The 22064-nt window shown below is 46.3% G+C and overlaps 1 protein-coding gene and 1 pseudogene across 1 annotated transcript; both read right to left on the bottom strand.

Moving 5' to 3' along the window:
- Positions 1-813: 813 nt before the first annotated feature.
- LOC114429495 (coiled-coil domain-containing protein 39-like) lies at positions 814-8710 on the bottom strand. The gene is made up of 20 exons (XM_028398298.1): positions 8504-8710; positions 7332-7451; positions 7108-7254; positions 6861-7019; positions 6681-6773; positions 6444-6572; positions 6163-6354; positions 5975-6078; positions 5749-5881; positions 5392-5586; positions 5127-5294; positions 4912-5049; positions 4541-4749; positions 4345-4468; positions 4103-4262; positions 3887-3993; positions 3132-3272; positions 2801-2980; positions 2623-2711; positions 814-1678 (listed from the first exon to the last, which is right to left on the bottom strand). Exons 1-20 carry the CDS (start codon positions 8660-8662, stop codon positions 1504-1506), a joined length of 2922 nt encoding a protein of 973 aa, XP_028254099.1. The 5' UTR covers positions 8663-8710; the 3' UTR covers positions 814-1503.
- Positions 8711-8890: 180 nt separating this feature from the next.
- LOC114429499 (DCN1-like protein 1) lies at positions 8891-20098 on the bottom strand (annotated as a pseudogene).
- Between the last annotated feature and the right edge of the window lie 1966 nt (positions 20099-22064).

Below are 22064 nucleotides of genomic sequence, written 5' to 3'. Positions count from 1 at the left end.
TCACAGGTCCGTGGAGAGGGCTTGTAGTCCGTGATGGTCTGTATCCCCCGCCACAGGCTCCGGGTGTCTCTGCTGTCGCTGAAGTGGTGGGCAACCCTCCTGGAGTACTGCCTCTTCGCCTTCCTGATGCCACGGGACAGGTCAGCTCTGGCTAACCTTAGGCTGGTCTCGTTGCCTCTTCTGAAGGCAGCGTTCCTGGCCCTCAGCAGCCTGTAGACCTCCCCTGTCAGCCATGGTTTCTGACTGGCTCGAATGCTGACTGTCCTGGTTTCAGTTACATCATCAATACATTTGGTGATGTATGCAGTGACAGTCTCTGAGTACTCCTGGAGGTCAGTGCAGTTTTTGTGGGTTGCAGCCTGCTTAAACACATCCCAGTCTGTTGTGCTGAAACAGTCCTGTAAAGCTCCTGTGGCTCCCTCCGGCCACACTCTCACTTCTTTTCTGACTGGTTTGGCAACTTTTACCAGTGGTCTGTATGCTGGCATTAACATAACAGTAATGTGATCAGAGGCTCCGAGGTGGGGGAGGGGGAGGGCTTTGTAAGCGCCTCTCTGGGTGGTGTAAACATTGTCCAGTGTGTTGTTACCACGGGTTGGAAAGTCTATGTGTTTGTGAATTTTTGGAAACACAGTCTTGGGGTCTGCATGGTTGAAATCACCCGCCAGGATGAGAAAAGCATCAGGGTGGGCTGTCTGCTGCTCACTGACCTGCAGGTAGAGCTCATTCAGTGCGTCGCTCCTGTTGTTGTTGCTGGAGCTCGGCGGGATGTACGCAGCTACAAGCAGTATAGCTGTAAACTCCCGTGGCAGGTAAAACGGCCGGCACTTTATAATCATAAGCTCCGCAAGTGGCGAGCAGTGTTTGTCATTGATGTAAACACAGAGCCCGCCGCCGTGGGTCTTACCTCCTTCAACCAGGGCTCTGTCCGCTCTGAAACATGTTAGGCGGTCGAGCTGGATGGCGGAGTCATTTGTAACCAGATAGTGTTCAGATCAGCCAAGAAAGCAGAGTTATTTGTCCTGATTACTTTTTTTTCTAACCCGTTTCTGCTTCAAAGCACTGATGGTCATGTTTTGAGAGAGATTGTGGCGGTTCTTAGGAGCCTTACGAAACATGTTGTCTGCTGTATTTTTAGCCAGATGCAGGAAGTCAGTCCGAGCTGGGGGTGGAGGCATTAGTGACGTCATATTAAACTGTTCATCCTTCAGACTTGCTTTCTTTCACAGCAATAAACACAAATATCTCTTGGCTGAAATAACACAAATATTTTTTTATACTATACAGATTATATACTATATTCTCTCTCCCGTCCTGTCCTCAGCTTCTTCCTTTGCCGTCTTCTCTTGAAGCCTGGAGAGTGTGTGCTTCATCCTTCAGTGTGAACATGCCGCTCCGCTCCCATGTTAAAATGGCCGACTTCACAGCACAAAAGAACATGTTTACAGCCTCCCATCTCCTCTCTGTTTACAAAGATCAGCTAGTAAAGATGAACACAGCATGCTACAGGTTCCTCTTTGTGCTGCTGCCGCTCTTTGTGCTGCTCCCTGAGCTGGAACGTCTGGAGGTGGTGAGAGGAGAGGAGGTCACAGGCAGATTCAAGTCCAGTCCCACCATCTTCACTGTGGGGGGCTGTGGAGCAGAGGCTCCACGGCTGCTGGCTGAGGATGCAGGAGGTCTACAATACAGGCAGAGCACAATAAATACACAGAGGAAGAGTGGTGTACTAAAATATCCACCTCACTCGTTATACTCTGTTTATAGTCGTATTCATCTTGTGCATTTTTATCACCAACACCTTGCAGCTGTGGAGCTGACTGACTGTTAAAGGTGAACTGTTATCAGTGTAGTATTCTAGTGTGACCCATTTCAGGGTAAGTCTGACCTGGAAGTGGTCGAGCTGCGGGCAGAGTTTGTCCTGTAGCTCCGCTGGGAGGAAGGAGTTGAAGGAAGAGGTGGAAGAGACAGATTGTCCTGTGAGGGGTAATAGAGAGGAGCATTAAAGGGTAAGCTGCTGTGGCTGCATTAGTCCTGCTGTTTGAGCTGCAGGTCATGCAGGACAGCACGCCGTCTGCCTTGTTGTACAGCAGATCCCTCATACGCTCCACCTCTAGCTTCATAAACTTGTGCTCCACCATGCTGTCCTGATAGGTAACCCATGAGTTTAAAATCACAGTGCATACAGCCTTTCTGTCAGGTCGATTCTCAGCTTTGAGGAAAAACTACTTCAGTTTGTTTGCATTCATTTAAGTTGCTATAGGATGTATTGACCTTCCACAGTGACACATGATGGTGATCACAGGTACCTGTTTCCTCTGTCGGACGTTCTTCAGGTTCAAGTCCAGTCCCACCATCTTCACTGTGGGGGGCTGTGGAGCAGAGGCTCCACGGCTGCTGGCTGAGGATGCAGGAGGTCTACAATACAGGCAGAGCACAATAAATATACAGAGGAAGAGTGGTGTACTAAAATATCCACCTCACTCCTTATACTCTGTTTATAGTCGTATTCATCTTGTGCATTTTTATCACCAACACCTTGCAGCTGTGGAGCTGACTGACTGTTAAAGGTGAACTGTTATCAGTGTAGTATTCTAGTGTGACCCATTTCAGGGTAAGTCTGACCTGGAAGTGGTCGAGCTGCGGGCAGAGTTTGTCCTGTAGCTCCGCTGGGTGGAAGGAGTTGAAGGAGGAGGTGGAAGAGACAGATTGTCCTGTGAGGGGTAATAGAGAGGAGCATTAAAGGGTAAGCTGCTGTGGCTGCATTAGTCCTGCTGTTTGAGCTGTTTGAGCCGTTCTGCACCTGCAGGAAGTATTTCTCCAGCGCCGGTCTGACGTCTGGGTTTTTCTCCATGGCCTCATTCAGCATCTTGTCAATAACCTTGTTAAATTCCTTCATCTCTGTCACTTTAATGTCCTTCTCTTCCAAAGTCTCACTCTTGGTTTTTTTGGCTGAGCGGATCTGTTTGGTCAGATTGGAGCACTGGAAAACAGCAGGACATTACAGAATTAAACATGACTGAGGCAATAGCCAGGGTTCTGTATACACACACACACACACACACACACACAACACCCCCTGTGTTTACTGCCGCGTCATGAAATGACTTTAGAATAAGCGGTTGATTTTAAACCTGTTTTGTGGCTCTGTCGATTTTCTCCTTCTGAACAGTGATGTCTTTGTTCAGTTTCTCCAGGAGTGTCTGATTTATTCTCATCTTTTCTCCCTCCTCTTGCTCCTCTTGTTGCAGGTTCTGCAGAGTCTTGTTCCTTTCCTGGAAACAGACACACACCCATGAATACACTAAAGCTGAACATGCACATACACAGAGATTCATACAAGATCAATGTCAGGCAGATAGTTTAAACAAGTTTATTTTTGGCTTTCACAGGGGCGCTACATAATACACCCTCTGTATTTCCTGTAGTCTGTAGTATTGTGCAGTGATGGCTGCACAAAAGAGATGCACCTTTAGGCCACATGGTCTGTGGGCGACTTCTACAAAGAAGGGATCTGTGTGCTCCATGGGTGCTGGACTAAGTGTGTAAATGATTGATTCTCTAACTTGGCCCAAAGCATATCCATCACTGTGTTGCAGTGATAATACACTGACTTCCTGGTTACAAACATAATATCGTATCTGATGATTTTGAATGAATTACTATTTACATGACTAAAGTTCTTTTACCTGTCTGTAACAAAATTGTAATTTAACTATTACTGCCTGCTGAATGTTGACCATTATGCTAATGATATATGAGCTAACAAAGTATTTGCATGGTTAAGATCCAGTTAATCCAGAATCAGTCTGAATGTAACCTGAGCCGTCGAAGACTAATTGCTTCGTTCTCAGTGATCTGCTCTACACTGGCTATAAATAACAATAACCTGCATGTCCTGTTGGAGCTCCTGGATCTGTCGTTTGTTATCCTTCAGCTTCACTTCAGCAGCTCTCAGCTGCTCCTCCAGCTTCAACTTCTCCTGATAGTCCGGACCTAAAACGAAAACAAATTACATTGTGGCCAATGACAGCTGCCGCCATCATTTAACAATCAATCAATCAACAAGTATACAGTTGAAGAGGGCTGTCGCTGGTTTACATACTGGATTCTTCAGCTTTGTTGAAAGATTTGCGGTATACAGAGTTAGAGTTGCTGAACAGCTGGTTGGTGTTCTCCAGAGCGCTGTTTTCCTGCTCCAGCTTGTGGATTTTAGCATCCAGCTCATCACCCTTCTGCTTAAGTTCCCCTTTCTCTTGTGCAACCTGGTGAAAAGCACACACAGGTGATGCAAAGGTCTGGAACCATGGTGTGTGCTTCAGTAGACTATGTGTGAAGAGCTCCGACCTTAGTGATGTAGTAAGCCTGTGAGTGCTCCCCCTCCGCCTCAGGACCTGCCTTGGTCAGGGTCACAACCTCAAAACGTTTCTTCATGGTTTCAATCTTGGACAGTTTCTCATTGAGTTCAGCACTGAGATACAATGATTGACATTAAGTGATGTGACAAACCTTTGAGAACTGAGTGATTTGTTTTTTTTTTTACCTGAGTCTCTGCCTCTCCTGTTCACCGAGCTTCAGCTGCTGGCTGAGCATTTCTTTGTACACTTTGATCTCATCCTCCCTCTCTTTCATAGCTTTCTGCAGGTTCAGCTTCCTCTTCTCCAAAGACAGCACGCGGTCTGCCTTGTTGTACAGCAGATCCCTCATACGCTCCACCTCTAGCTTCATGAACTTGTGCTCCACCATGCTGTCCTGATAGGGAACCCATGAGTTTAAAATCACAGTGCATACAGCCTTTCTGTCAGGTCGATTCTCAGCTTTGAGGAAAAACTACTTCAGTTTGTTTGCATTCATTTAAGTTGCTATAGGATGTATTGACCTTCCACAGTGACACATGATGGTGATCACAGGTACCTGTTTCCTCTGTCGGACTTTCTTCAGGTCCTTCTCACAGGTACTACAGAACAAGTTGAGCTCCTCCACTTTGTCGGTCAAATCTTTCTTCTGAGCTCCTGACTTCTCCATCTCCTTCTTCTGGCAGCGAATATGAGTCTGCCAGACACCAAGATTTATCTCAGTATATGTCAGAGGTTTATAGAAAAAAAAGCCAAGTATATTATCAGACTGACCTCAGACTCTTTGAGCATGTCAGTGAGCATCTTAGCTGTGGTTTTTTTCTCCTCTAGGTGTTTGGTCAGCTCAGCAATCTTCACATCCAGCATTTGTTTTTCATCTGATGGAATGTCATCTCCTCGCAGGCGTTCCAGTTTTTTATTCAGTGCATTGTTCCGACTGTCCTGCACAATGAAGGGGACAAACAAATACTGTCAGCATTTGTGTTGCAGAGTGGAGCACAAGACATAGGAAGGCTGGGTAGTGTTTTGCTAAACGTGCCACTTTTCTCAAGATGGTCTGCTGCCTTGTAACTTCCTCCTCCTGTTTTTTGAGCTGGTTATGCAGGCGCACAATGGTGGATTTACTCCTTGAAACTTGCGCAGCAGAATCCTCCTTTTTCATCCTGACAGCCTGCAGGTGCTCTTTATGGTGAGACAGCTCTGAGTTGTAGTCACGCAGCTGGATGTCCAACTCCTGGAGTGAAACACAGGCATGGAGTTACAGAGAGGAAATAAGTTTCTGCCACCGTGTGACCAAATGTAGCAAACCATAAAAAAACAGATGATCAAAGAGAGGGGCTGCAAAAATACCCAGTGATAAAGAACTGAAAGGGTCTGACAGGCCATCAATGCTCACCTTACTGGCCTGCTCCTCATCTCTGAGGAACTGCTCCATCTGTGCTGCTCTCTCCTCCTCACTGAGGGCAGTCTGAGTCACAACCTTCAGTTTCTCCTCCAGCGCAGCATTGTGGATCTTGGCTTCCTTCAGTCTAAAATACACAGAAACATAAAACAGACATTGTGTAGTACATTACCACAGCTCCAGTCAATATGCACACAGAGCCCTGCTGTGATACACTGACTTGTCGTTGTAGTCCTGGATGTCCTTCTTCATCATGGATATGTGGGACGTCAGCATCTTCACATCAGAGGTTGTTCTCTCTAGGTTACCTTTGCAGCCTTTTAGCTGCAGGACACATGAGAGTCAGCTCACTCGCACTTATAATAATATCAATATGAAGGCAGTTTATTATTAGTCCACATTCAGCACCTCATCCTGCAGCCTGCCAAAGTCACTCTCCTGCCCCTTCAGCTCCTGCCGCAGTTTTACTGCCTGTTTGTTGGCCACCGCTGACTTCCTCTCGGCTTCTTTCCTGTTGTTCCTCTGGATCTCCATCAGGTGCTTCTTCTCTGCAATGGCGGCCTTCTTTTCCCTCAGCTTCTGGTTGGCTTGGGCAAGTTGCTGCAATAATAATTTAAAAGAAAACACTCTCCTGTGTGAATTCACTCTAGAATGAATGACCAGTAGATGTTTAATGTCCCATGCTTTACCAGTGCACACTGCTGCATCTCAGCATCCTGTTGCTTCATGTACTTGATAGTGTTTTCCCACAGGTGGGTAAGCTGCTGTGTCTCCAGGTGAGCCTGCTGCAGATTCTCTGTCACCTTATCCAATGCAAGCTGGTACGACAGCAGAGGGATTTTAATGGGAAACCACAACTGCCATACTAACATTTACACATACTGTTAGTAATAACACCATGGATGTGCTGTGTTTTTACACATTACCTGGGCTAATTTTGTCTCAGTCTTCTCTTTATCGAGTGCTTTGAGCTTTTCATTGGCCTCCACAGACTTCTTGTCTATCGCCAGAATGAGCGACTGCAGCAGGGGAGGTTAGACAGCTGTTAGCCGATGATAACTCAAAGCTGTAAGTGCTGCAGAAGAGAGATGTTTTCATCTCTTTACCTTGATCCTCTGCTCATCTTGCTGAGCGTATTTGTTGATGGCCATCGTGTCCTCATATTTGCCTGCTGACTCCTCCAAAAAGCAATCCATTGTCTGCTGGTCCCAGTTCATCTGCTGCCTGAACTCCTCCAGCTTCTGTTTGGCCTTGAAAAGGTTGTTCTGGGGATACAGACACATGTTGTTGTGGCATCACAATCTATAGCTACTTCTCTTTTCTATTGTTTTTTTATTTATGAAAGGCTCTGACCTCCAGCGTGTTTCTCCTCTCTCCTAAGGAGCTGAGCTCATTCTCCATCTTAGCTGTGTCCTGAATCAGACGGCTAGTCTCTCTCTCCGCGAGGGCTGTCAGGTGTTTCTCTAACTCTATCTCTCTCTCCTTTGCCTCACACAGAGCCTAGACAATACAAATAACACACACTGCATAACCCACCACAAAACAAACACATCACAACTCATAGATACAATACTGACCTCAGTGTTTTCCAGCTCTTCTTTAATATTCTTTAGGTAATTGGCCATGTTCTTCTTTTGTTCCTTGTTTTTCTCCAGTTTGTCTTCCAGTTGTGCCCGCTCTATCTCTTTTCTACAAATCTGTTGACATCATCGTGAAACAGCACACACAGTGAATCAAAATTCAGATACCGAAAACTGATGTGCAATACCATTAAGAAAACGCAATCTAAAGTGTAAATACATACATATCTGTCACTTAACAAGACAAAAAGATTCAAATGTCACATTTTATTTGGAAATTTCAGCTGTGCCTGGATTTTACAGGTGCTCTTAAATATTTAAAATAATGAATTGAACAGTGACCCTGGTGTCACTGCAGGAGGACAGTGTGCACAACCTGCGCTCAGTCAAATCGTTAAGGCTGTTCCATACTCTACGAGAACAGAGAACTCGCTCAAAGTTCGTTTCGGCACGGAGGTACCATACTCCGCCAGACGTGTGTGCATACGGGCCTCCTACGCAGCGCACGTCACACACAAAAGTTGACAATGCAGTTGTATTGCAAATTGTGAGCACAGTCGTGGTTACCTGGCCTAACGAGCTGATAATGTTCAGGGAAGAGTACAACATGACAATAGATAGAAGATCAGTGTAGCTGACTGTAGCAGACCTCTGGTCTGTGTGAGTTTAACTCTGTCAACGTGTGGATGACTGTCTGCAATACTGGGATTAGTTTTTATCGCCACCTTTTGGACAGACACTCTCTCTGTGCGCCGTGTTTCTCCTTCCAGGAGCTGTTTGACAGCTGCTCATCTAAACTGTCCATCGTAGTTGTACTTCCTCCTTCTGTCTGTGCGTTCTGCACCTGAAGAAGCTCTTGCGCTTCTCCACATTCATCACGCCCACAATACATTCCGACCAATCACAGCATGGTTGACGCACAGCCTTGAGAGAAAAAGTTCTGCCCGGGCCATGCGTCCGAGAGCGCTGCACAACGGGCGGTCCGAGAGAAAAATGACGTCATTTTGTGGGTTTGGGGGTTCTGTGTTCTCGAGGAGTATGTACAAACCTCATCAACGGTTTGTGTTTCAACATTATTCTTCAGGGGGTAATTTTAAACACCCAAAAACAAACAGAGAAAAGGAAGCTAAACAGTCCGTGTCATTAAACATGTTAATAAGTTTCCTTACCTCCTCCAGTAAGGCTTTGTTTTCAGCGTTGAGCTCGGGGAGAGCATAACGGCTATCCCACCCCACTTCAGCCAAAACTGGGCCGAGGACTTCAGACATATTAGTTTCCATTTTAACACCGCGCCTGACAAGTGCTATGGAAAGCAATAACGCGGTCATTCTTAGCAATATCTCTTCACTCCTTCTATACGGCGTCTCTGTGCTGGTTGCTAGGGCTCAGGTCTGTTGTCAGTCGCCCCTAGCAACCACACATTCGGCATGTCGCCACAAGGAGGCAGCGCGAGACCAGAAGTAATGCTTCCGGTCAGCTTGTAAAATACATTTAAAGTTAATAATAAAGCCAATCAGGTTTTTAGATGTGACTCAATGGGAAACCCAGCGAGTCTATTAGAAGTAGAATGATCTCACAAAGTCATCAATAAGGACGGGCCACGCTCCTGTTAAAGAAACAGACTCTTGTATTATTGGTTCACAATATTATCATGGATAATAAATGATCGCAGTAAAAGCTCTTTTGACGTAAGCCACCCACACACCTTCCTCATCATAATTTGACATGTCATCTGTGATCATTGTGCTGAAGTCTAGTAAGAGATTCCAGGTGTCCTTAGGAATCGATCTTTTGTGGTGCTCCTGAAAGAGACATAAAGCAAAGCTTATAAATCATAAGGATTAGTCCCATGATTACATCACCTCAAGTTTGTTTAACTCACAACTAAAAACTTGTTCCACAACTCCAAGAACTTGAATCTTCCAGCCAATACTAAATTCCAATATGCAATTGCCATCTCTAAATCTGTAATTAAAAAAAACACACACACACAAATGAATAAAGAAATAAATGGAATTAAGAAAAGAATAGCTGTGAATGAGCAATAAGCAATAACATGAGTACTGAAAGATTCTTACCCAAACCTTTCTGGCCAGGATTTTTGGCAAAATTAAATGTAAACTGGTAAAAGTCCTTAAATCTTCCTTGGTCCTTTAACTCCTGCTCCATCTTTGGCAGCTGAGCTTTTAACTTCTCTATGCTGTCACACCTGTGGAAGCATTACATCACACAATTTTGTACATACACAGTACCACTGACTTATGTGACATCTTCCAAAAACATCCTGTAACTTCTACTAGGGAACTTTTAGCAGCAAACTTATAATACACATGATTTCATATTGTTAACAAGATAGAATAGATCTATATGTATAGGTAAACAAATGTATATAAAGATAGAAGCTAGCGTTACGGTACATAAGCAATGCTTTTTTTTTTTAACCATGTTACTCTGAGTGTGTGTTGTGAATGTTGTGAATGTTGTGCTGCTTGTAAAGAAACAAGCCGAATTTGTGGCTGAGGTGGCAAAATGTCACTGAGTTTACAGAGATGCACCAGAAAAAGGATTTGTTAAGAGTCATCTGACCTTGGGGTGAGTGCTGACTGCACCTTTTTTTCCACTAGTTCTCTACACACCCAGTTCACCATTCTGTGTGACAGGTATGGTATTGGAACAGTGGGATATTTTGTTACACTTCTGAGCCAGCAGTGGAGGCAGTCACAGTAAAGAATGGCTGTGACAAAAAAACCTACACAAGCCAACTGACACACCAGCACACCCCTGATTACATGATCCAAGAATGCCTGTAAAAGCACACTCATACTTGTTTTGTTTGTGAAAGAGTGAAGATAGGCATACACAGCATGAGCAGGTGGCCTTCATAGCAGCATTAAAGTGCAAAATCTGTGAAAGAGGTTATTTACCTCAAGCCCACTGTAAACAGATCTTAGTGGGTTTTTTTGTCCAGGCACTTAAGTAACCAACAAGCCTGCATTAATGCCATTATTAATATAACTGAAAGTATTGTAATCCATCTCACTCGCTCTTTATACATATTTACATCAACTTCCAACAATTTGAATTATGGTTGTCCTCTTAATTGTGAGTATATAACGTTTGAATGGTTGAATTTGGTGAAGAATGGAAGAACAGTTTGTTTCCCCCCTTCATCGTTACCCCTGTTCTGCCATGCCATCCATGAACTCCTGTTTTGAGAACTCGCATTGGGTTGCTGCCCTGAACTTCCAGGCTATAAGGAGGACACTTATACTGGTCGGGTCCAAACCCAGGTCATCACAGAACTGCTGGATCCCATCGATGCCTATCTTGTTGTCATCATGAGGATCTGCATATAAGAGCACAAAGAGTCATTTGATTGACAAGTGATTCAGGGACAACTTTTACATTTGTAAAATGTAACTTGTACATTTAAAAGTGTATTACAAAATGAACATTTGCACACAGTATTGTAGTGATGCATTTCCTACCTCTGAATTGTTGTGACCTAATCTGGTCACCCCGGATTCCCAGACTCCGTCCCCGATGCACAGAACATTGAATGAAAACCAGTACTGATCAGTTTCAGTTTCGCCTTTATAAAGGGAGAATGCACAGCTCAATACAGACCCCTCGATCTGCTCCTGCAGCTGACCATTTGCATTCTGTCTGTCCCATGCGTTAGGCTCGTTTTATTAATCTTACAACAAGGTGTGGTTACATTTGCATAGAAAGGCATAAAAGGTAATGTTTTTCAGTGAAACATGCATATTCAATAATCACAAGGTGGAGGGCGTATACGAAACTAAAAGACATTGAAGCTCTCCAGTCACATCAAAGATGTGAGTGTGTGTGTGTATTCTCACAGGTCCTCCTGTTACGGCCTTGAGTATATCTTGTCTCTTTGGCAAGCTTGTGTTTTCATCTTTGGGTCAACTAAGGGGTTTGCAGTTCGAATTTCTAAACTAACCATTAAACATCAGAATGCTTTATGACCTCAGTCAGAGGTCTCGATCTATGAGCAACCATACACTTTTACCATATGTGCAAACAAACATATATTTTGACCAAGTTTGACCATATATTTCCACAATTCCCCCTTTTGGACTCTACTAAGAGTCCAACACAAAATAAGGAAAAAGAAACAACAAACGGTCACATCAGCAAATAGGAAAACACTGTGTGTAATCAAACAAAACTATGGGTAAAAGTGACATCTATATGTAACAACACTGTGAGTAAATGTCCAAACACCTGGTGTGTGTGTATGCGTGTCAAAACCATAAAGGAAGGTGCAAAAAAAGAAAAACTCTGTGAAAAATGTAGTGTATTAAAAAACATATCATGTGAGTGCATAAAACGAAACATGTTATACATCATAGTATGTGGGGCTATTTTAATCGGTCGGTCTTTCACCGTTCCCGCCCCCAGATACTCCTAACAACTCAAATATAATGACAATCATCCTACAGTAAGAATGTTCAAAATTGTGTTTATCAGTTCATGTATGTGTTCCTGTCCGTCTGCCTCGTCCATCCAGCGCCCCGCCTGGTTCTCTGGTCCTCTCGTCCTCAGGATGTGTCTTCTTTCTTCGGATACCTGGGGTTAGACTACCCGGGATCCTTGATCTCTGTCAGGGGATTATTCTGCCCCTTTTGTGACAGGATCTGTATCTGAATCAGCCGATTCAGACTTCTGCGCCCTCAGATCAGCGTGGACGTCCTGTAGAGATCATTGAGGCTCCTCTGCAGCTGTGCACTGGCTCCAGTGGAACCAGGTGTCCCCCTTTCCTCTCAGCCGAACCGCGTGAGAGGTGCGTTCCGTCACCTGATAGGGACCTGTCCACCTTGGTTCCGACCACTTCCTCTTATCACCTTCAGGAGGACCCACTCGGCTGTGTGTGGCTCCTTCTGGACTCACCATCTCTCCTTTCTCCTGTAATACAAATTCTAACACCAAAGCTTCAAATTCATTATATTATGGTTTATATTAATACCATACTGCATGCTTCTTCAGTCTCAGCCAGCCAGCTGGTCCAGGAAACTGTCGACCTGTAAGAAGCTCATAGGGTGTGGATTATATGGCGTTATTACCAGAACATCAATACAATAGATAATACTTGAACCCATATAAATTTGGTCTGTGCACAGATTTTAGCCAATTTTTGTTTTAGGTTTGATTCATTCTTTCCACCTTTCCTTGAGACTGTGGATGATAAACAGTACCAAAGGCATGTTTAAGTCCCAACATAGCCTCCACCTGCTGGAGGTATTTATTTTTGAAATGTGTTCCATTGTCAGATCTGATTTTTTTTCAGGAAAACCATGTCTAGGGATGTAGGTGTTAATCAGAAATTTAATGACAGTTTATCACGACACCCCACATGGCCTACCCCATGCGCTTCCTCCATGGCAGTCTGTCTCAGTCCAGGTGGCAGTATGGGGCGTCCGTCAGGCCCTCTCCATACTCCTCCTGTGTCAGTCGCCCCTCTAGCTTTCCACAGTGTTTTTTTCCTGTGGAGAAGCTTTGTTTTGCAATTGCATCAAATCAGTCCAATCAACAGGGGGAGGCAAGTCTGTTTCTGAACACATAAAAATCATTCGCTCCACATAGCCTGCTGCCTGTTTTGCTGCCTGATCTGCTGCATTGTTTCCTCTTGTGACCCTGTCAGTTCCTGCTCCATGACCTTTGCACTTAATCACAGCCACTTTGCTAGGCAACAACAGAGCTTCAGCAAGCTCTCTCATTTCAGCCTCATGCCGTATAGGTTTGTTAGTTGCAGTGAGAAAACCTGCTCTCAGCCATTGCCCTAATTCCACATGCACTGCTCCTGCCGCATATGCTGAGTCAGTAAAAACATTGATGTCCTGTCCTTGACCTATCTTTAGTGCCTCAATCACTGCCCTCACCTCGGCTCTCTGCGCTGACTGCTGTCCCTCTAATCTTTCTGCTTTCAGTGTTCTCATTTCTTCCCCTGTGTCTTCAACAACTGCGTATGCTGCTCTGAGTCCTTCTGTGTCATGTCTAAAACAGCACCCATCTGTGAACAGATTTTCTGGCCTGTGAAAGAGGTGTGGCTTGTAAATCGACTCTGACCTTTTCTTCCCTAATCACCCTCTCTGTGCATGTGTGTGGCTCTCCTGTTCCTATCTGGTCTGCCATGTTGATGCCCTCATGTGTGAAGGTGATGTTTGGTGCTTCTAAAATCTTGCTCAACCTCCTCTGTCTCAATGAGGTGAGTGTGAATGTCTCTGAGTTCACGTATGCCACTACACTATGTGTTGTCAGTACATACAGCTGGTGTCCCATGACCATGTGTGCGGTTTTTTGAATTAGCTTAGCTATTCCTGCTGCGTGTTGTGTGCACTGAGGGTGTCTTTTCTCCATGTTGTCCAGGGGGGCACCGATGTACATCAGTATTACTCTTTCTCCCCCTTTTCTCTGGAACAGGATGCCATTGATGCAGGCATCCGTTCCAGAGACATCCAAATAGAAAGGTAAAGTGTAGTCAGGTGTGGCTAGTTCTGCTGCAGTGGCCAAAGATTGTTTAAGAGCAATGAATGCTTGTTCCGCGGCCTGCGTCCAATTTAGGCGAGCTGACACATTACGCATGCCATGTTCTTTGACAAGGTCTCTGAGAGGTTGTGTGAGGCCAGTGTAGTTAGCAACAAAGTTTCTACTGTAGCCAGTCAGACCGAGAAATGAGAGCATGTCCTTCACTTTGTCAGGACGCGGATGATGCAAAATGGTAGATTTGTGTGAAGGCGATATGCTGACTCCCTTTTGTGAAACAATGCGTCCTAAGAAGCAACTTGTTTCCTGACTAATTGGAGTTTAGATTTGCTGACCTTAAAACCAGCCGTGGCCAGATGTTGCAAAACAGCCTGCATGGCATCCAGGCAGATTGCTGCCGTTGGAGCTGCGATAAGAAGGTCATCAACGTACTGAATGAGTGTAGTGTTTTCTGGGAGGGTGCAGTGACTGAGTATCTGTTTCAAAACCTGATTAAAAATACCGGGGGAGAGCGCAAAACTTGAGGTAGCCTGGTGTAGCGATACTGCGTTCCCTGATATGTGAATGAGAAAATGTCTCTGCATTCAGGTGCCAGAGGGAGACAAAAGAAAGCATTAGCTAAATCTATGCAGGTGAACCAGCTCTGTGAAGGATCCAGTTGGGCCAATGCCACGTATGGATTCGGAACTGGTACCGTGGGGGTTGACAGTGCAGCGTTAATGTCCCTCAGATCATGTGCCATGCGATATTTACCTGTCCCTTTCTTTTCTACAGGTAGGATGGGAGTATTCCAATCTGAGTGAGAGAGTTCCAGCACGCCATTTTCAAAGAGTCCATGAATAGTATCTGCAATGCCAGCTCCAGCTGCTGGCTTGTGGGGATACTGTGGTATCCATAAAGGGCCTGGTGTGTTAATCTGAAACGTCACAGGTTCACAGTCCACCAGACCCACATCAGTGGGTCCGTCTGCCCATAAATGTGGTGGCAAGCTGTCAATCACAGCCTGTGCCAGAGGATGATCAGTTTTCTCTCTACCATGATGTCTAGCAAGCAGTTCATGTGCCAGAGTGACAGTGTGTCATAGTTGAAACAGTTATTTTGTATGCTTTAGCAGATGGAGAATACATGATTTGAGGTAAAGGTGTGGGTTGCCAGTCTGATTGCCCCATGGCACGTTTAACCATGCCACCTAGTTCTTTGGCCTGGTGGTTTGGATGTACAGCTAATGAGACGTGGGGATGCCCTTCGTCACTTCATCATGTACCAAGACATTTGTTCTGGAGTGAGGTCCACACCGGCTGCCACGCCCTCAGGTGCCACAAAAATGTCTCGGACTGTAATAGACCAGTCCTGTCCCTCTAGGGAGTGCGCAAACTTCTCATGGTACCAATCAGTTTGCTGCCTGTCATAAAATAGAGTCACATGAGGGGGGTCAGGGGGAGAAACATATGGTTCGACCTGGGCTATCCAGGGCTTCCACTGCAGGTAGGCAGAAAGGATTCCTGGGTTCTGGGGAGTTTCAGGATGTAACATGCCCCAGTAGATGTCAGCACATGGGTCAGTCACAGGTCTCATCAGATATTGTCCGCCTGTGTCTGCAACATTACAGTGGAACATGGTGCCGTCCGGCAGTGTCACTGTCAGCCCGTCTGGGCCGCACAAAATAGATGCTCCAAACTTAATCAGCAAGTCTCTCCCCAGTATATTCAGAGGCAGAAGAGGTGAGTGTACAAAACAGTGTGAAACAGTCTGATGTCCCAACTGAGCAGTCATGGGAGTGGTTATAGGCAGAGTCTGTTTATCCCCAGAGAAGCCCATCACAGTGATAGAGTTGCTGGACAATTCCATAGAAGATGATTGAAACAATGTAGAACAGGTGGCGCCAGTATCCACCAGAAAAGGCAGTGTCTCATCCTCTACTTGCATAGATAACATCGGATCTGCCGTGCCGATGTAATCTGAGCTGCTCTGTGGGTGGTGTCATTGTTGTGAGAAGTCACAATCCCACTGTTCCCAGCCGGAAACAGTAAACTGTCCAGTGAATGTAGGTCCTGGGGGGCGGGCGGAAGCCCTCCGTGGACCAGACGCTGCACGTCCTCGGGCATACTGTCCCTGTCTGTGTGGACAGTCTTTGGCCCAGTGTCCCAACTCCTCACAGTAATAGCAGCGGTCACGACCTGGGTCTCCCCTCGGCTGTCCCCTAAGTGTTCCACCCCTTCCGCGCCTGCCTCTCCATCTGCCCCTCCCTGATCCGTACCCCCTGTAGGACCCCGTAGGCTGCTGATAATCAGGAGAATAAGGTGGTGGAGGCACCCAAGGTGTGACAGGAGGTGCGTCAGAGCTTTCAGTGACAACCATGACTTTATTATTTTTATCTTTCTTTTGTCATTGGCCTTCTGTCTGGCCTCAGTCAATTGCAGTTTCAATAATTGTGTCTGCAAATCCTGGACATCCTTACTGTCAGCTTGTGCTGCGTCTTGGGCACGTGCCAAATGATGCACTAGATGTCTCTCCCACACACTGGAATCACACCCTGCCATGTCTGGGTTATTATCCATGGCAGTTTTTACGGTCTCAGGAACCCCGTTTAGGACGGCGGTCCTGTACCACACCCTCTGAATGCCTGGGTTACCAGGGTGGCACCCGGTGTGTTTGATCCATGTGTCTTTGCTTTGATTAAGATATTCTCTTGGACTCTGTTTGGGGTCCCATTTCAAAGTGGGAACGGCGGCTCCAGCAGGCAGAGGATATTTATTTCTTAGTGCTCTGCCTATTTCAGTGCTGACCTGAGTGAAAGGTGTGTCATCTCTCTGTCTAATAGTGGCGGCGTCCTCCTCTATGTCCCTCACTTCTGAAGCTGTAAGACACCTAGAAATAACGGCCCGAAAGTCACCTAGAGCGAGTCTGTGGCCTGCTGTCAGACTGTCAAGTTGACTCAGCCACATTGCTCCACCTTCGGCCACTGGAGGTAATTTATCCACTAGTGCCTGTACATCACCTAGTGGGAATGGACGATATTTGATCTGGTGTTCAGTTTGAATCAGTGGTAACTGATGGTTGAGTGTCTGTGTATTATCATGTCCTTGAGATCTAGTTGTCATGTGGTGTGTTTTGCTTCTGTGTGCTAAGTGTTCAGCTTCATGTGTGTGTCAACCACTCCTCAGTAGCCTTGGCCTGTCTCTGTAATAAATCAAACATGTCTCCCTGCTCCGCGGACCAAACACCCTCGACCTGCATCTGAACTCCAGCTGTCCTCCCTTCCTGTGATCCGTCTTTCCACACGCCTCCCACCTGAAGTGTAGCGTCTCCAAATTGGGGGTTAGCGTGTGCATATGTGTGTGGTGTTAAGTCCTGAGCTATAGCAGCCCGCAACTCCTTTAATTCTTCCTGCAACTGTTGCACCTTGTCTATTTCTCCCTGCTTTGTGTTCACAATGTCTGGTGTCTGTATTCTGTGTGACAGCGGGGCTTCAGCTGCAACACATAGTGCTCTGTCGCAGCTCGGTTCTCTGTCCTTTCGCAGCTGGAAAGGTGAAAGGTCAGGGGCCTCTGGAGGCCCTTCACGGGTGCTAACTCCCGAGGGTAAAGCAGACACACTACTCACTTGGGACGTGTGAGAGCTGTCATCAGACCACGCCTCAGGGGAATCAGGCATGTCTGTTATGGCCAGTGTGCCTTGAGTTATTTGTAAAACTGGATATAATCCAGCAGATGAATGAGAGGATGGTGGTGCAGTAGGAGGGGGTGGTGTATACGGTGGGGGATCCTTATGTTTTTCTGCTTTGTCATCCTGTGTTTTGGGCTTCTCAGTCATGAGGTGAGTTACACCCTGACCTATCAAAGCCCATCGCGCCCACTGAGCTCTCTTTTCCTCTGCTTTTTCCTGCTCCCTCTTAAATCTCCCTTTCTTAGACCAGCCACACTGCTCTGCACTCTTCCTGGCCTTCTCCCTCTCTGCCTTCGCTTCACCCTCCTTTCTCCAAAACTCCTTCTGTAAACAACCTCTATCTTTCATGCCACGGCCTATTTCTCCCAACAAATTAATGACTGCCTCCCTCATCTGAGTCATCTCTTCTGATGCGGTTTTAGAGTCAAAAGCCTGATGCAGCGCTTTCTCTAAAATAATCAGTTGAGCTTCTATTGTTTTTAGTGGGCTGTTCGGACCCCACCCATCATCAACAGTGTCTCTGTTAAAATCCTCCGTCCATGTCGTCAGTCATCAAAGTCTCAGTCATGTGATTACGTGAAAATTAAAAACTAAAGCTTAATACGTTTGTGTTATTTGCAAAACTGTGCTCAGAAGAATTAACAAAAACTATGTTGTCAGAAAAGTTCACAAAACTATGTTCACATCAGAAATATATACAAAAGTATGTGCACAACAAAAACACTAATCCAGTTCGTGAGTGAACCTACTTCAACAGGCCACTGCCTTACGTTTACACCAATTAAGGTTTCCAGCAGTGCTGCTGCTTCAGTTCACCTCGTCTCTGGCATTCATACACATTCCACACTCATGCTTTACCCATTTATACTGCGAGCTCTGTGTGTGTGTCAGTACTGTATCTTCACTTCTCTTTGTTTCTCTTTAGGGGTGCTTCATGAACTCACAGGACTTATTCTCTGGTCTTGCCGTCCAGTGTAAGAACGGCTCACAGTTATTTTCATTATTTATTCTCTACTCTCTGGTCTTGTCGGTCTTTATCTCAGACGACTCACAGTTATGAGTCTCAGAGTTCCTTTCTTTTCTAGATTCTGGCCGACTGAGAAATATGGCACGCTGTGTCCCTGGTACTCAGTCCAATGGATTCGAGACTAGCCTCTGTCCGTGACACCAGAATCTTATATATCTGTAATTTGGAAGCCTGTAGACTTACTTCAACTCCCGCCTAACTAGTGCGGTCATTGTTTCAGTTTCCAGTCAGTCCAACAGTCATACCATGTGTTTTCTGCCTGGTCTTGTTCCTTTTTCTCTCTTTTTGTAGTGATTTAGGGTTCCTCAAGCCCCGGGCCTCAAACCCAGCTTTTCCGGCCTCTCGTCAGAGCACCGGTGGAGTTGCCACACATCAGGACTTTTCTGCTACCCCTTTTTCTCTTAAAATCTCTTATTCCTCTGCAGGCATCATTACTTATCTCTTAAACACTGTAGTCATTACTCATTCACCGTAGTCATAATTCATCATTACGGTTTATTTCACTGTAGTCATATTCATTCACTTACAGTTAAATCATTCAGTCAATGTTCTTTTTACTTTTACAGACAGATTACTACTAAGACTCGGGACACGTTACATTTTAGAGTAGTCAATGCAGATATAAAAGGTCTGCTTACCTTATTGGTTGGCGCCACGTGTCCTCTGTCTGTTCGTAATCGGCCCCTGTGTTCAATTGACGGATCTGAGGATGATTTTTGCCCTTTGATCCCGGACGAGCCCCCAAATTGTTGTGACCTAATCTGGTCACCCCGGATTCCCAGACTCCGTCCCCGATGCACAGAACATTGAATGAAAACCAGTACTGATCAGTTTCAGTTTCGCCTTTATAAAGGGAGAAGATGCACAGCTCAATACAGACCCCTCGACTCTGCTCCCTGCAGCTGACCATTTGCATTCTGTCTGTCCCATGCGTTAGGCTCGTTTTATTAATCTTACAACAAGGTGTGGTTACATTTGCATAGAAAGGCATAAAAGGTAATGTTTTTCAGTGAAACATGCATATTCAATAATCACAAGGTGGAGGGCGTATACGAAACTAAAAGACATTGAAGCTCTCCAGTCACATCAAAGATGTGAGTGTGTGTGTGTATTCTCCAGGTCCTCCTGTTACGGCCTTGAGTATATCTTATCTCTTTGGCAAGCTTGTGTTTTCATCTTTGGGTCAACTAAGGGGTTTGCAGTTCGAAACCATTAACCATTTGCAGTTCGAAACCATTAAACATCAGGAATGCTTTATGACCTCAGTCAGAGGTCTCGATCTATGAGCAACCATACACTTTTACCATATGTGCAAACAACATATATTTTGACCAAGTTTGACCATATATTTCCACAGTATCTGTTGTAGAGTGTTCAAGCCTCTTCTTGTCTAAAGCTCCCTTTAAATTTGAAACGTAGAGCTCTGGGTTTTGGAAAAACTTATCTGTGGCAACATCTAGTTTCCAGTCATTCTGCGACAGGCAAGTCCACCGCAATCTTCTCATTGGATTGTTGTGAAAATCATAAACTGACGAACTTTATCCTTCTGTGAGGACTTCAGCTTGACAGTGCAGTTGGCATAATGTAACAGGAATGGTTTAACTTATAACCGCTTATTGAGACTGGTTATGAGAGTGCAAAAGATGTAATGGTGCAAGACAGTTGGCATAATGTACAGTCCATGATTGGTTTATGTTCAGCAGCTTATATGAGACTGGATGACATGATTAAGGTGCAAGCGAATACACAGGGTAAAGTGACTGGTGCAAAGAGTTCCTTTTGTTAAAGGGGCTGGTACAAAGAGTTTCCTATGTTGGTGGGGGGGGGTCAGGGAAGGGGGGTCAGGGAAGGGGGAGAAAGTGGGGCACAGCAGGGAGAGAGTTCAGCTTCCTGACAGCCTGGTGGATGAAGCTGTCCCTCAGTCTGCTGGTCCTGGCCCGGAGGCTGCGTAGTCTCTTTCGTGATGGCAGCAGACTAAAGAAGCGGTGTGAAGGGTGGGTGGGGTCTCCTGTGATGCGGAGGGCCTTTCGGGTGAGACGGTGTCGTAGAGGTCTTGGAGGGAGGGGGAGGGACGCCCGGTGATCCTCTCAGCTGCTCTCACTATGCGATGAAGCGTCTTCCTGCAGGTGGCGGTGCAGGCTCAGTACCACACAGTGGTGCAGCTGGACAGGATCTCTGAACAGCCCCTCTGTAGAAGGTGCACAGGATGGAGGAGGGCTCTGGGCTCTTTTGAGCTTGCAGGGGAAGTAGAGGCGATGCTGTGCCTTCTTGGTCAGGGATGCAGTGTTGTTAGTCCAGGAGGTCCTCAGTGATGTGCCACACCCAGGAACTTGGTGCTGCTCACCTGCTCCACAGCAGCACCGTCGATGGTCAGAGGGGTGTGCTCACTGTGTGCTCTCCTGTAGTCCCACAACCATCTACTTGTCTTCTCCACATTCAGGGAGAGGTTGTGGTCTCTGCACCACTCGGCCAGAAGGTGCACCTCATTCCTGTAGTTTGTTTCATCTCCACCGGAGATGAGACCCACCACAGTTGTGTCGTCCGCAAACTTCACAAAGATGTTGTTGTTGTGTGTTGGCGATGCAGTCATGGGTCAGCAGAGTGAAGAGGAGGGGGCTCAGCCACATCCTTGGGGAGCCCCGGGTTCATTGTGATGGTGCTGGATGTGTTTCTGCCGACCGCACTGTCTGAGGTCTCCCGCGTGAGGAAGTCCAGCAGCCAGTTGCACAGTCAAGGAGTTCAGCCCCAGCTGGTCCAGTTTGTTGATGAGCTGCTGTGGGATGATGGTGTTGAATGCTGAGCTGAAGTCTATGAACAGCATTCGAACATATGAGTCTTTATTTTCCAGGTGGGTGAGGGCTGGTGTGGAGTGCTGTGGAAACAGCATCATCGGTTGACCGGTTGGGCCGATATGCAAACTGGAATGGGTCCAGGGAGGGAGGGAGGGTCGTCTTGATGTGTTTCATGACTAACCGTTCAAAGCACTTCATGATGATGGGTGTGAGTGCTACTGGACGGTAGTCATTGAAGCAGGCGGGGGTGGACTTCTTTGGCACAGGGATGATCGTGGTGGCTTTGAAGCAGGTGGGGACAACAGCCTGGCTCAGTGAGATGTTGAAGATGTCTGTAAACACCTCAGCGAGCTCCTCAGCACAGTCTCTGAGCACACGGCCAGGTATGTTGTCAGGACCAGGAGCTTTGCGTGCGTTTGATCTGGCTGAGAGATGTCCTCACGCTGGCTCGGGACAGGGAAAATACCTGGTCAGTGGGAGAGGGTGTGATCTTTTGTGCAGGGGTGCTGTTGAGTGCTTCAAAGCGTCCAAAGAAGTCATTCAGCTGGTTCAGCAGAGAGCTGTTGCTGTCACAGGTCCGTGGAGGGGGCTTGTAGTCCGTGATGGTCTGTATCCCCCGCCACAGGCTCAGGGTGTCTCTGCTGTCGCTGAAGTGGTGGGCAACCCTCCTGGAGTACTGCCTCTTCGCCTTCCTGATGCCACGGGACAGGTCAGCTCTGGCTAACCTTAGGCTGG

The sequence above is a fragment of the Parambassis ranga genome, unplaced genomic scaffold (genome assembly GCF_900634625.1).
Source record: "Parambassis ranga unplaced genomic scaffold, fParRan2.1 scaffold_143_arrow_ctg1, whole genome shotgun sequence".
Classification (NCBI taxonomy): domain Eukaryota; kingdom Metazoa; phylum Chordata; class Actinopteri; family Ambassidae; genus Parambassis; species Parambassis ranga.
The sequence above is the reverse complement of the archived record's forward strand: the minus strand, read 5'-3'. Positions and strand labels throughout refer to the sequence as shown.

Coding starts and splice junctions, on each gene's coding strand:
- LOC114429495 (XM_028398298.1), bottom strand. CDS start 8,662: ATGACCGCGTTATTGCTTTCCATAGCACTTGTCAGGCGCGGTGTTAAA. Junction 5,295..5,391: donor AGACCATCTTGAGAAAAGTG/GCACGTTTAGCA, acceptor TTCATTGTGCAG/GACAGTCGGAACAATGCACT. Junction 4,263..4,344: donor AGGCTTACTACATCACTAAG/GTCGGAGCTCTT, acceptor GCTTTTCACCAG/GTTGCACAAGAGAAAGGGGA.